At 41.4% G+C, this 13,626-nt stretch overlaps 1 protein-coding gene across 8 annotated transcripts in view; it reads right to left on the reverse strand.

Moving 5' to 3' along the window:
• Positions 1–709: 709 nt before the first annotated feature.
• The window catches only part of pum1 (pumilio RNA-binding family member 1), a 124,628-nt gene continuing 111,711 nt past the window's right edge, over positions 710–13,626 (reverse strand). For all 8 annotated transcript variants that reach the window (XM_059949345.1, XM_059949344.1, XM_059949343.1 and 5 more), the window contains 3 exons: positions 8,289–8,410; positions 5,645–5,837; positions 710–1,822 (listed from right to left, as the gene is read on the reverse strand). In XM_059949345.1, the coding sequence (XP_059805328.1) occupies positions 1,691–1,822; positions 5,645–5,837; positions 8,289–8,410 (447 nt within the window). In that variant the 3' untranslated portion in view covers positions 710–1,690. The remainder of the gene's footprint in view (positions 1,823–5,644; positions 5,838–8,288; positions 8,411–13,626) is intronic.

Genomic DNA, 13,626 nt, shown 5'->3' on the forward strand with positions numbered 1-13,626 from the left:
CACAAGGCTTTCTGTAAATGTACATCATGAATGTAGTGTTACATTTCTATATTCAAACCAAGAAAATTGACAGTATCATACATTCACTTACAAGTAGACAAAAAATGCAAAATACAGGTATCTTCTGTACAAAAGGGGGGTAAGGTCCACACTTTACAAGATGAACAGGAAGTTTCGTTTCCATGGTAACTAGGGGTTCTGTTGCTATGCACAATTTCTTTTACTGTCACAACAAAAAAAACATTACAATATTTGTAAAAGTTCTATGTGAAGATTATTAATTTTCCACAACATTTATAAAGACTACTGTTCCATCAAGTGACAGATTAAAAAGAAAGTAAGTGTTTTACATTCCCTAAGCTGTATAAAGATAGAACATTTTCCTTCAAAAATTTACTTCTGATTGAGAATTTACATTGTACAATACTATATGCTAACGACAAAAGGAAAAAAATGTGAATATACACTGAAATGCACAGTCTCATTTTTGTTTTCAAAGGGTTAAAGTTGGTTCAAACTTTCCACATTTACATTATAGAGGTTTACAAATGTACAATTGTACAGTCAAATTATGCTCCACTACTAGGGTACATTTTAGATACAGATAGACATCAAATTGCCAAAAAGGAAAAAAACCTACAAATATATATGCAAAGTCTACAACAATTATACACTACATATTTATAAGCAAGACCAAACATTTGGTTGGATTTAATTTTGTCTTCCTCAGGCTGAAATTCATTAAACATCAGTCCTCTAGGTTCTACATTTTATTGTACACACCTACCTGTGAAGGAATAGGAGGCAAGTGGCACACCCGCAGAGGGAGCACACACACAAACAGAAACTGTGTTCCATGGTTGATAGAACCAAACAGCAGACCTGGAATTTGAGTAGGCCAGAAAGCTGGGGCTGAGCAGTCAATGCAAATCATAAAAACAGCAGGTATTAAAAACACCCACAGGTTAGGGAAAATTATGAAAAAAAAGGACACCCGTGGGGCCTGTTTCAATTTTTTTTACATAATAACTTTCATTTTAAAGTTAATTGTCATACATTTTGAAAACCTGTGTAACTGATTTAAATATAAATTTGTCAAATGATTGCTGAAAAGCTCATGTCCATAATGAGAAAAAAAGATAATTACAAGTAGATTTCAACTTCTTGGATATCTTACTGTCACAGCAGGAGTATATTGAGCCAAATCTGCATTTAACACAAGCCCAATTTCACTAAAAAGCACCCTGAACTTTTCTACTTTTTGTACATATAATGGGATGGCTAAAATATCACAATTTTGATGTATTTTCTTTATCTTAAACCTTATGTACACTATTCCTATACATCACTGAGACAAGGTAGAAAAGCAGGGCAGTGATCATTTCTAAAAAATTAACCAAAAAAAGTGTGAACATCTCCTGGAAAAAATAGGACTTTGAGAATTGCTAAGCATCATATATAATATATACATAACAGACAAAATAAAATTTATAAATGCTTTCACTGAAGAAACTAAATTGGTTTGCTTTTTGCTAGCATGGTATGGCAACCTAAAATCAAGGTGTTTTGTTTGCTATGAGCCTGCAGAGGTGGAGAATTAGGCTGCTGGTTATCACGTCAGTCAATCACGTTTCAGTCCCCCCAGGAAAGGGATGTTGGGAGGAATAATTCCGCTTTAAAAATTTCACATTTACAGCATTCCATTCGGCGGTCCACCAATGGGGCCTAGGTCCACTCCATTCTTCATGTAATATTTTTCAAGTTTGGCCAAGATGTGTTTTCCGTAGGTGTACTTGCGAAGGGTTGCAATGTGAGGCCTGATCTGTAAAGAAATGTTGAACAAGAGTAAGAGTGGGTCTCTCAGTGTGCTACTGCTAATAACAAGACCAGGAAACATGCTTAAGGCAGAACAAATCAGCCAGTGCTGCAATCGTGCTGCCTGATTTTTTTGTCCACAGCCATGCGTTATGTGCCAGTCCCGACATAAGACTAGTTCCTAACAACATACCTTCCAATTCATTAATACAGACCAATCCTCAAACTATCCTCCCCCACTGAAGCAGAAACACAATCAGGTTTAGCATCACCAGCACATGTCGTGAAATATGTTGACTTTGCAGCAGCAGTATTATACATAATAGAAAAAAAAACATAATTTAACTATTTTATACATATGCTGTAATTTAAGTAGAGCAAAAATGGAAATAAAAAGTATTGAGGTAGTATTCATGGGCTCATTGTCCATTCAGAAACCGGCAGAAGGGAAGATGACACACAGATGGTGTGACAGTCTGATACAAGCCACCCTTAAGATGGAGGATTGTCACAGCCACACTGAACCAGACCGTTCAGCCCATCTAGTCTGTGCAAAACTATTATTCTGCCTAAACCTATCACTTGGGTGATAGCCCCCATACCCCTCCCACTGGTAAACATTTGCTGTGGCAAGAAAAGTTGTTTATTTCACTCACAATACAGCCCAAGTGTCACTGAGAAGAACAGTACAGAAACAGGCCCTTCAGCCCATCCAATCCATGCTGAGCCATTTAAACTGCCCACTCCCATCAACCTATAGTAGGGACCATACCCCTACTATCCATGCACCTATCCAAACTTCTCTTAAATATTGAAATCAAGCTCGTATGCACTTCTGCAGGCAGCTTGTTCGGCACTCTCTTGACTCTCTGAGTGAAATTTCCCCTCATGTTCCCCTTATACACAACCCACGACCTCTGGCTGTAATCCTATCCAACTGTTACCTGCATATACCCTTTTAATATTGCTCATACCAGTGACCCATGATTCAACGACTTGTGTTGACATAGTTCAATGTAATTTTAGCTACTTCCAATTAAATATGTTTGGAATGAGTCAGAGCGAGATGAAATGCAAGAGGCTTGGACAGATTGGTAGGTTTTGAGAGGTGGGACGATTTTTGGGTCAAGGCAGCTCAAAGGACAGGATCTCAGTGAAACATATCGAGTACTGAAAGCCCTAGATAGTTAGGACATGGACCAGATGTTTCTATTTCCAATGGTATGGGAAGTCTAGGGGTGGGAGAACCACCTCCGAATACAAGGACTCTCTTTAAGAGATGAGGAGGAATTTCTTTAGCCAGAGAGTGGTAAATCTGTGGACTTCTTTGCCACAGGCAGCTGTGGAAGCCAAGGGATTGGGTATATTTAAAAAAGTTCATGGGGCATCAAGTGTTACAGGGAGAAGGCAAGAGAATAGTGTTGGGAGGAATAATAAATCAGCCACGAGAATAGTGGGTCGAATAGCTTCAGCATCTTATCAGCTTATAAAGCAAATTAAAAATTCTAATTCATTTGTGTAACAGATCAGATTTGAAACAGACCAGAAATCTCAAAGATATTCAGCAGTAAAGGCTGTCCCAGACACAAATAAGCTGAGGTTATATATGTATTTGAAAACAGGGATGAAGATTTGAAACCAAATCTGGAAGACTGCACTGACTGTACCAGACTGATCAGATGGCCAGGACTTTGAACAGATGGGCAGTTTGAGTTGGATGGGTTTATACAGAAGGAAGTTTGGGGAGGAGATACAAACTGGTCAGAGCAACACTTATATAAGTCAGGTCATCAAGGTCCAAAAGACCACAGACACGGGAGCAGAATTAGGCCACTCAGCCCATCGAATCTGCCCTACCATGTGATCATATAGTCGATTCACTTTCCCAATCAACCCTTTCTCCTGCCTTCCCCCCCACCCTCCAAGGGAAAAGGGAAGAATGAATATTTCTGAAGAAAATAAAGCAGGAAAGGAATTGAGTATGCCATTCACAATAAAAATGGGCAGTAAATTTCGCAGTCAGCATCTATTGGAAGTCAAAACACAACGTGGTTGTGAATGGTCCGGTTCACCTTCGAACAGCTACCAGAGATGATTATGATCGTAATCACAAACCCGCAAGACTTTCCAGTCATTAGTAGGAGTAAAGTGCTGCCCATTACTCAGTCTATCTCAGTAACTATCTTGAGAGTACTAAGGAATGTTTCCCTCCACAGAGGTTAAAAGGTTTTAGTTGAAACTTTGAGGGCAGATTGGCTGTCAACACTTCTTAAGTAATTCAGGAGCCTTCAAGTCCTGTAGAAGGTACAGAGGACACAAAAGATTATAGAAACAGGTAAGGGTAGTGCAGCTTGGGCACAAAGTACAATGAGGGATTAAAGCCACGAACTGCAGGGAAGATGGATCAGATCACAAGATGCCCAGATAACATGACTGATTCTTTGTTTCCAACAAATGAGGCACGAGTGACTGCAAAGGCTGGAATCCGCAGCAATACTGGGCAGCATGATAGTGTAGCAGTTAGGGTAATGCTATTACAGCATTAGTGACGTGGGTTCAAAACTGCTGCAGTGCGCACAGTGCTTGTATGATCTCCCCGTGACTGTGTGGGTTCCTTCTCACATTCCAAAGACGCACAGGTTGATAGGTTAATTGGACACTCATGCATAATTGGGCAGTGCAGGGTTGTTGGGCTGGAACGGCACATTACCATGGTGTATCTCTAAACACAAATAAACATGATGCTCAGGGACTTTAGAAAGGAAAAGGAGATGGTAACTAACAATTGCTGGAATTTATGAGCCCTTGTTGGAGGATTTTGCCAGCTGTGGGGCAGGGGCAGGGGCAGCAACAGCATGCACAAGCAGTAGGTGGCCAAAGGCCTGAGGTGTAGGAGATGGGTCAAGGGTGCAAGAAAGTTGGATTGAATCTAGAAAACCAGCATTAGTTCGGGGAAAGAGCCGAAAGAAACATCAGAACTTCGATGTGGAGAGGAGGGAGGAGAAAAACTGCAGTACCAGGTAAACAACATTCTCAAGATTTGAGAGTGCAAGATTGTGCCCTTGGAACTCCCCACGGGCAGATATTACAAACTTTCATTTATAACTCAATGCACTGAACATTTCTTTGTCTGTCAGGAGAGTCACTGCTTCACTGTCGTCACCCCATACATCATTTAATAAAGAAACCTCCAGCTGATGCAAAGCGTGATTAGGCTGCAGTAATGGAACCAGAGTGTCACAGGGGAGAGGCAGCAAGAGTACAAGCACCATTGCACCAGTTTCACAATCGAAGCTTACACTCTGGAATTTATCACTTCAGAATCGCAACGCACAAAATATTTTGCCTGTTAAGCTGGGTGTGGACACCCCTGTAGATTTGGTCCAGGATATTTTTTACAAGAACTTTGGGGACTGAGTTTTCATTGAGAAACTATTTATATACTTTGTGTTAGATGCAGAAGTAAAAGATATTACATTAAAAAAAATTAAGATTTAAGTGCGTTTGACCTCTGGCAACCTGGAGATTTTGACAAACGGGTCACCTGGGGGCAGAACGGTACCATGGCTGTTAGCGTTACTGTGGATTTCATTCAAGTGCTCCGGTTTCCTCCCACATTCCAAAGATTACAGTCGGCGCTTGCAAGTTGTTGGTAACGTGCTAAGTGGGGACCAGAAGCATGCTGACACCTGTGCGCTGCGCAGCAAAACTCCTCGCTGATTTGATTCGGCACCACCAATGGATTTCACCATAGGCTTCGACGTAACGTGACAAATAAAGCTTTTCCCTTTATCAAACTGAAAATACACTAGTGTCATATCCAACCTACCTTATGCATCACAATCTTGCGCTGGGCTGGCTCTGCCACATCAATCATCTTCTGCACCACATAGTTTGCATACTGATCCTTCATCATAGTGTATAAGGCACTGTGAGGACCGTCGTTAATACTGCACACTTCATCAATCAGCAGAGCACGCTCAGCACGAGAGGCATGGGTCACACATTTCTCGACAACATTGCTGGAAAACAAAGGCATCCACGCTTGTGACAGCTGACAAGTTCAGTGACTAAAAATAACTACTCCAAATTAAGCTACGTTTTAATATAGCGAAATGGAGAATCCTAAGCTGACAGCCAACCAGGGGTCAGATGTAAAATCAAAGATCTTGCAGCAATCGCTATCAAGACTGGGTGTGACAAGGCCTTACATGGGGGGCTGTAAGACATGAAATTAGCTCAACATTATTGAAGCTGAAGTATCAATGGGAAAAGAAAAATCAGACTTGGCACTCCAGCTGCTGTGGCCACTGGGTGCTGTTTGGGAATCAAAAGAGCAGACATTTAACAGGGCACCGGATGAGGAGCTCTCTTCTTGAACCAAATGGGATCACCCTTCAAATACGGTGAACACCAATGCAGGAGGAAAAAGAGACCGTTTATTTCAGAGCCATAGAGCACTGCAGCGTGGAATCAGGCCCTGTGGCCCATCTACCAGAACCTGGACCATGGCCACCACTTCCACTGGCAGCTTGTTCCACAATCACACCACCCTGAGTGAAGAAATTTCACCTCCCCCCCCCCGAGTTTCCCCTAAAATATTTGACCTTTCACCTTAAACTAATAACCTCCAGTTTTAGTCTCACCCAATCTCGGGGGCTGCACGTATCTACCCCTCCATCCTCACAAATTCTATTTATTTATAGAGATGCAGCATGGAATATGCCCTTTGAGGCGTGCCGCCCAGCAATCCCAACATAATCCTCGCCTAATCACGGGACAACTTAGAATGACCAAATTAACCTGAGGGAGGAAACCACGCAGTCACGAGAACATAGGAACTCCTTACAGGTTTCTCCTATATTCCTTGGAGCATGGGAAAATGAGGGTGGAAAGTTCTAACCTATTGAACTTTCCCCTATAACTTAGTCACAGCAAAATCCTTATATATTTTCTCGGCGATCTTTCAACCCAATCATTAACCATATTGTTATAACTCTACCGGAAAGAACAGCAGATTCAGGTCCCATAGAAATAATCATGAGGTATTTCACAGAAGACAAACCTTTTTGCTGGATTATGGGACTTAATTGCTCAGCTCAATAAAGACGAAAGGATCAGAACAGACTGAATGGCTTCTGTCTGTACTTTAAGATTCTGTAAAAGGGAGACTCACTTAGCCCTTTTAAGCATAAAAACACCAAACTGTTCACAAACTCACAATTCAACTAAAGGTACAGCACTCTACTGAGTAGCAACCAGATGTCCCAGGCGCACTATACTGAACAGGATGATGCTGTCTGTGAAGTTCAATAATGCTTCAATTGAGATCAGCACTTAAATCAATATTTAAATTCAAACCCTTGGAATTTATTTCGATTCTTCACATTCTTTATGAACGATCAAGATTTGAGAGTAGAAAGCTGTATCCAAAGCTCATAGATGATCCAGGCCTCAAGTTGACTGAAAGGGGTTAAAAAACTTGGAACACAAATAGCAATTTAGCTGGCTTGAATGAAAAATACATTTTTTTAAAAACTTTCCCCCAAAAGTATCCAATCTCTTAATAAAAAAAAATCCTGAATTCTCAAATTGTAAACCAGACCGTCCTTTCACTGCAACGATGTTCCTTCAAATTTGTTTTTACAGTTGTGAACAACCATTGCTCTGACCAGGAAGTATTTATTTATATATTTTATACACAGACTGAAAACTGTGCAGCACTTTAATAACACTTCATATAAAAGAAAATTCCAGCTGCATGGCAATGAAGGCTATGTGCGCAGGAGCATTTCAGCTACTGACAGACACACTTCATTGATCCCGAGGGAAATTGGGTTTCGTTACAGCCGCACCAACCAGGAATAGTGTAGAAATACAGCAACATAAAACCATAAATAATTAACTAATAGTAAGTTAATCACGCCAAGTGGAAATAAGTCCAGGACCAGCCTATTGGCTCAGGGTGTCTAACACTCCGAGGGAGGAGTTGTAAAGTTTGATGGCCACAGTTAAGAATGACTTCCTATGACGCTCAGTGTTACATCTCGGTGGAATGAGTCTCTGGCTGAATGTACTCCTGTGCCTAACCAGTACATTATGGAGTGCATGGGAGACATTGTCCAAGATGGCATGCAACTTGGACAGCATCCTCCTTTCAGACACCACTGTCAGAGAGTCCAGTTCCACCCCCACAACATCACTGGCCTTACGAATGAGTTTGTTGACTCTGTTGGTGTCTGCTACCCTCAGTCTGCTGCCCCAGCACACAACAGCAAACATGATAGTACTGGCCACCACAGCCGCGTAGAACATCCTCAGCATTGTCCGGCTGCTCGGTTGTGCACCCCCGCAATGCATTGCAACATGGGCCTGAGGACATAAAATAGGAGCTCCAATGTACAAAAGATCACACCGCCAACATAAAGGTAGATTCCAGTTCCGCTAATTCAACTGAGTGTCGCTAGCCATACCTGGCAAACTTATGCTGGCTCAAAGCCAGGACATTTCCTCGGATTTCGGACACGATCTTACTCTTGTCCTCGGGCCGGCCATGCTCCAGAACGTGCTGAATGACGTAATTCCCGTACTGATCCTGTAAGTAAACGAATAAAATTAAAGTAACAATGGATCCAAAATCATTAACATACCAAGTACTTCAACATTTTAAGGACTCTGATTTGTACAAAGATGCTTGCAAAGATAAGGCACTTATTCAACTGGGAGGTACAAAATGCATAACAGTGATTAAGTAAACATCACCCCATGCTAATTACACAATCAGTCATCAACACTTAACATACTGTTGATCAGAGGATTATTTAAGAAAACACTGACATCATTTTCCATTTAATGAGTAGCTCTGGAATTAGAACAGAAAGCAGAAAATGCTTTGGGTGATGGCCCTCTTTGAGAAAATCTATTCTTCCTCAATAACCCTATTCCTCACCTCTGTACATTCAAAATACAGTGCTGCCTCATAAATCGTTATATTCCAGGGTGTTGCACACTGAAATAAAACAGCCATCGCGAGTACAAGCTCTGCAGTATGAACCAATAAGGTAAACTAAACGTATCACACACAAAATGCTGGCGGAACTCAGCCGGCCAGGCAGCATCTGTGGACAGTCAGCGTTTCTGGCAGAGACCCTTCATCTGGACTGGAAAAAGGAGTCAGAGAGCATGAAAGTGGGGGCAGAGGATGAAGAAACAGAAGGTGATGGGAGTTGGAACAGGAAGGGGTGAAGTAAAGAGCTGGGAAGTTGATTGGTGAAAGAGATACAGGGCTGGAGAAGGAGGAATCTGCTGTGAGAGGACTGAATGCCAAGGAAGAAAAAAAATGGGGAGGAGCACCAGAGGGAGGTGATAGGCAGGTAAGGAGATAAGTTAAGAGGGAAAAGTGTATGGGAATGATTGGGGGGGGGGGGAAGATACTGAAAATTCGAGAAATCGTTGTTCATGGCATCAGCTGTACCATTCTCACCTCATCAACCACCACTTTAAACATACCCAACGACCGGCCTCCAGAGCTGCCTGTGCCAATGAATTCAACAGATTCACCATCCTCTGGCTAAAGAAATTCTTGCTCATCTCTGTACTAAAGGAATGATCCTCTAGTCTGAGGCTGTGCCCCTCTTTACTAGTCTCCACCACGGTAAGAAACATCTTCTCCATTTCCACTCTATCTGTGTCTTGCGATAGGGTTTCAATGAGATCCCACGTGTCCCCATCCTTTTAAATTCTAGTGAGTATAGGCCCAGAGCAATCAAACGCTCCTCTTAAATTAACCAGTTCATTCCCTGAATCATTCTTGTGAGCGTCCTCTGGTCCCTCTCCAAAGCCAGTACATTTTTTCCTCAACTAGAATAGTTTCCAATGTTTACTGCAAACTTACAATGATAAAGCAGAAAAGAAATCTCAAGATTGCAGGTATCAGCTAAAAGAACAATAGGAACAGATGGGGAGTTCCCTCTGCGCACAAGCAGTTACACTGAATGCCAGTCAACAGTAACACTACGAGCCTGGCCTGGAATGGCTGCTCAGGTGCAGAATTATTTGCAGCACCAGCTAGCAATAGCACTTGCAGTCAAGGCCACACAAAATCACCAGTGGGGGTGGGGGGAAGAATCAAGGTTCTCACTCCCAATGTACTGTCGATACAAAGGGAGAAGTTTCTCATACATTCACGAAAACCAATGATTTCCCCCAACACCAGTTAAGCAGTTGCAGTTAGAAAATGAGAAAAAGTAGAAAAATTAACTGAGCTAATTATGATTATAAACATGAATGTCAATTATCAGTTCAATGGAAAAACCCTGCCTTAAAATCCCTAATGGCAATTAAAAATTCTCATGAGCAAAAATCTAAGAGGACTTTCTCTTCTCTGTACCGGCAAGCCCCTCATCACAGCTGTGCCAGTTATAAAGTCACGTAAGTGGAATTCATATCATTACCAATATACTTGATATCAGGACTGAAATTCACTCTCACAGAATTGATGTGGGGGTAAAAACAAACACTGCGAAAGGAACAAACTTTGACACGCCTCCATTTGTCTGAGCGAGGAGGATGGAATTGGGAGATGTGAGAGGTTACCAGCTACATCCACCCTCTGCTCCCACTCCCCCACGACTTCATCTGAACCCTTCCCCCATGGGCCACGCTGGATTTTGTAGGGGCCACGAGAAAATAAAACAAGAGACTGACAGCCATAGGAGTTCCTGAATGGTATTACTAACATAAATAAACAAAAATAAATAAATCTATGTAATTGGAATTCTGAATGAAATTAATGGAAAAATATGTTTGATGATGTAAATGAGGCAGCAGAACAGATTTGTGTGTGTGGGGTGCAGCATTATCTCTGCTCCTGCTTAACAATTCACACGAATTACCATTCACACCCAGCCCGCTGAGTCCTAATCCACACCCATCCCCTGCAGAATGGGTGGGGGCTATCAGCAGCGAGTGTGCAGCTGGTTCTGTTTGCCTTCCACTGACCCGTGTGTGTTATAATACTATTAAACGTGACATGAAGGCCAAAGTTATCCTGCAGAGGGGTCATCTACCAGAAACGGCTAAACTGCAGAGGGGCAAGAATGTGTGAAGCCTACCAGAGTGACATAACAGTTCCAGCAAAATTCAAGCATGACAAGCAAAATTTCTGGTTAACTGGTGATATTCAAAACAAGTTCCCACAGCTCTGGAAGAAAGCAATTATTTTTAATTGGACTTGGTTTTATTTAAGGTTTATCAGAAGGTCCTAACCATCTTGATGTAGTCAAAAGAGGGGATCTTCAACTAACTTTAATCAAGATGCAACCAGATATTCACAAACTCAAGGTGGATCCCACTAAATACACAAAGTATCATTAAGTGTTTTTTGATTGCTGGTTTGAAGAATATTATATATCATCAAAGTACCTACTCAGAGCTTTGAAACAGTTTTATTTTTCATACACACCAACTTCTACAGTTGTTTATTAGAGAGAATATTGACTGGCTGCATCATGGCTTGGTACAGAAGCACCAATGCCTTTGAACGGGAAGTCTTACAATAGGTGGTGGATTTGGACCAGTACATCACAGGAAAGCCCTTCCAACAGCTGAGCACATCCACACGAAATGCTGTAGGTGGAAAGCAGCATCCATCATCAGAGATCCTCACTGCCCGGGCCGTGCTCTCTTCTCACTGCTGTCATTAGGCAGAAGGTACAGGAGCCTCAGACCTTGCACCACTAGGTGCAAGAACAATTACTACCCCTCAACCATCCGGCACTTGAACAAAGGGAGTTAACTACATTGAAATGTTCCCACCACCAATGATTTCACTTTAAGGACTCTCTATCTCGTGTCCTCGTTATTTACTGCTATTTATTTATACAGTTGGCCCTCCTTATCTGCTAGTTCCACATGCGCAAATTCAACCAACCGCAAATCGAGAAAACCTGGAAGTGTTCTTCCAGCACTTGTTGTTCGAGCATGTATAGACTTTTTTCTCTTATCATTACTCCCTAAACAATGCAGTATAACAACTATTTACATAGCATTTACATTGTATTAGGTATTATAAGTAATGTAGAGATGATTTAAAGTATACGGGAGGATGTGCGTAGCTTATTGTGGATCGGGATTGAAAAAAAAACCCGTAAGTTCTCTTATTAAGTAAGTCGGAACAGATACATCCGGTATTATTTAGCATCAGTTATTCAAATATTTTCCTTAGTATATATTTTACCTTTCTATGCATATAAAACACAAGAAACGTATGTATTTCAATAATTAAACCACTGTGTTGCTCAGTAATAATTGTAGCTTTCATCGGGGCAGGGCCTTTCTCAATTTATCCTTTAAAATTGTTCTGAATGTTGATCGACTGTAGCCTAACACTTTTCCAATGACTGATGGCGTTTCACTTCTTTCCAATCGCTTTATTACTTCCACTTTATTTTCAATTGTGATCATTTTCGTGAGCAGAAACACTGACAGAGCTCCGCTGGGTCCTAAAGTCCACTGCACTAAACCAGGTTAAATAAGGTCCAGAGCTCCGCTGGGCCCTAAAGTCCATCGCACTGAGACAGGTTAAATAAGGGACGAGCATCTGCGTTTTTTGGTATCCGCCGGGGGCCCCGGAACCAATCCCCTGCGGATAAGGAGGGCCAACTATATTTCTATTTCCACAGTCTGCTGTCTTCTGCACTCTGGTTGATCTTTCATTGATCCTGTTATAAGTATTATTCTACAGATTTGCTGAGCATGCCCGTAGGAGAGCGAATCTCTCAGGGGAGCATATGAAAACATACATGTACAATTGCAAGGAAAAGTGTGAACCCTTTGAAATTATGTCATTTTCTGCATTAATTACTCACAAAATGTGGTCTGATGTTCATCCAGAACAACACTCAGGTCTACCTATTCTTGCACAACTCCAATTTCCTTCACCTCACCTACACACATTCAGTTTCCAGCTGACTGTTCTCGGTTCCAATGGTATAATCGTCACAATCGGCAACAAGCACCCATATCCCAAAGCCAGTGAGATGTGACATTTGCCACAGTACTGCACAAGTGAGCACCACTCATGCCAGGAACATTCTCCTCAGCTTCCGCTGCTGGTGAGACAGTGTATTCATTCTGGTGAGTTTGACGAATATCGCCCAACAAATCCTAATTAACTCAAATTGTTTAATAGTTCAAGAATACTTGACAAAGCCTATAACATTCCAAAAGGTTTTACTCTGTATTTTACATTACGTTTTAGAGAATTTTTGCTTCATGTGTTACACATAACAGAATATGGAATTCATTTTGAATTCAGCAGGTTAACGAAATTGGGGCATACATGGTGGATATTAGGATCATTCAAAAGCCAACATTTGCACTTTCTGACTACAAGGCATCCTTGGGTATAAACAACCTAAATTAAGTATATGTCTTAATTCTGCATTTATAAAAGTCTATGTAAATTTTAATTATGAAACACATTTGTTGTTATTGAAGGGCATGATTAATATGCTCTCTCTTATTATTACAATTAAATTACAGCCTTCCTTCAGCTGCTTTTAAAAAAGATAACTGCTTTGACAGTACTTTCTGCTGAAGGAGCTGGCATTACTTTCTGCTGCTTCTTTGCTTTTTAAGCAAAGAAAATGCGAAACAAAAATAGCAAAACGCATCACAATGTGCTGGAGGAGCTCAGCAGGCCATACAGCATCTATGGGCGGAAATAAACAGTCAATGTTTCGGGCCGAGACCCTGCACCAACATCCTGATGAAGGGCCTCGGCCATAGACTGTAAACTCTAAACTCTGC

This window comes from Hypanus sabinus, chromosome 24, assembly GCF_030144855.1.
Source record: "Hypanus sabinus isolate sHypSab1 chromosome 24, sHypSab1.hap1, whole genome shotgun sequence".
Classification (NCBI taxonomy): domain Eukaryota; kingdom Metazoa; phylum Chordata; class Chondrichthyes; order Myliobatiformes; family Dasyatidae; genus Hypanus; species Hypanus sabinus.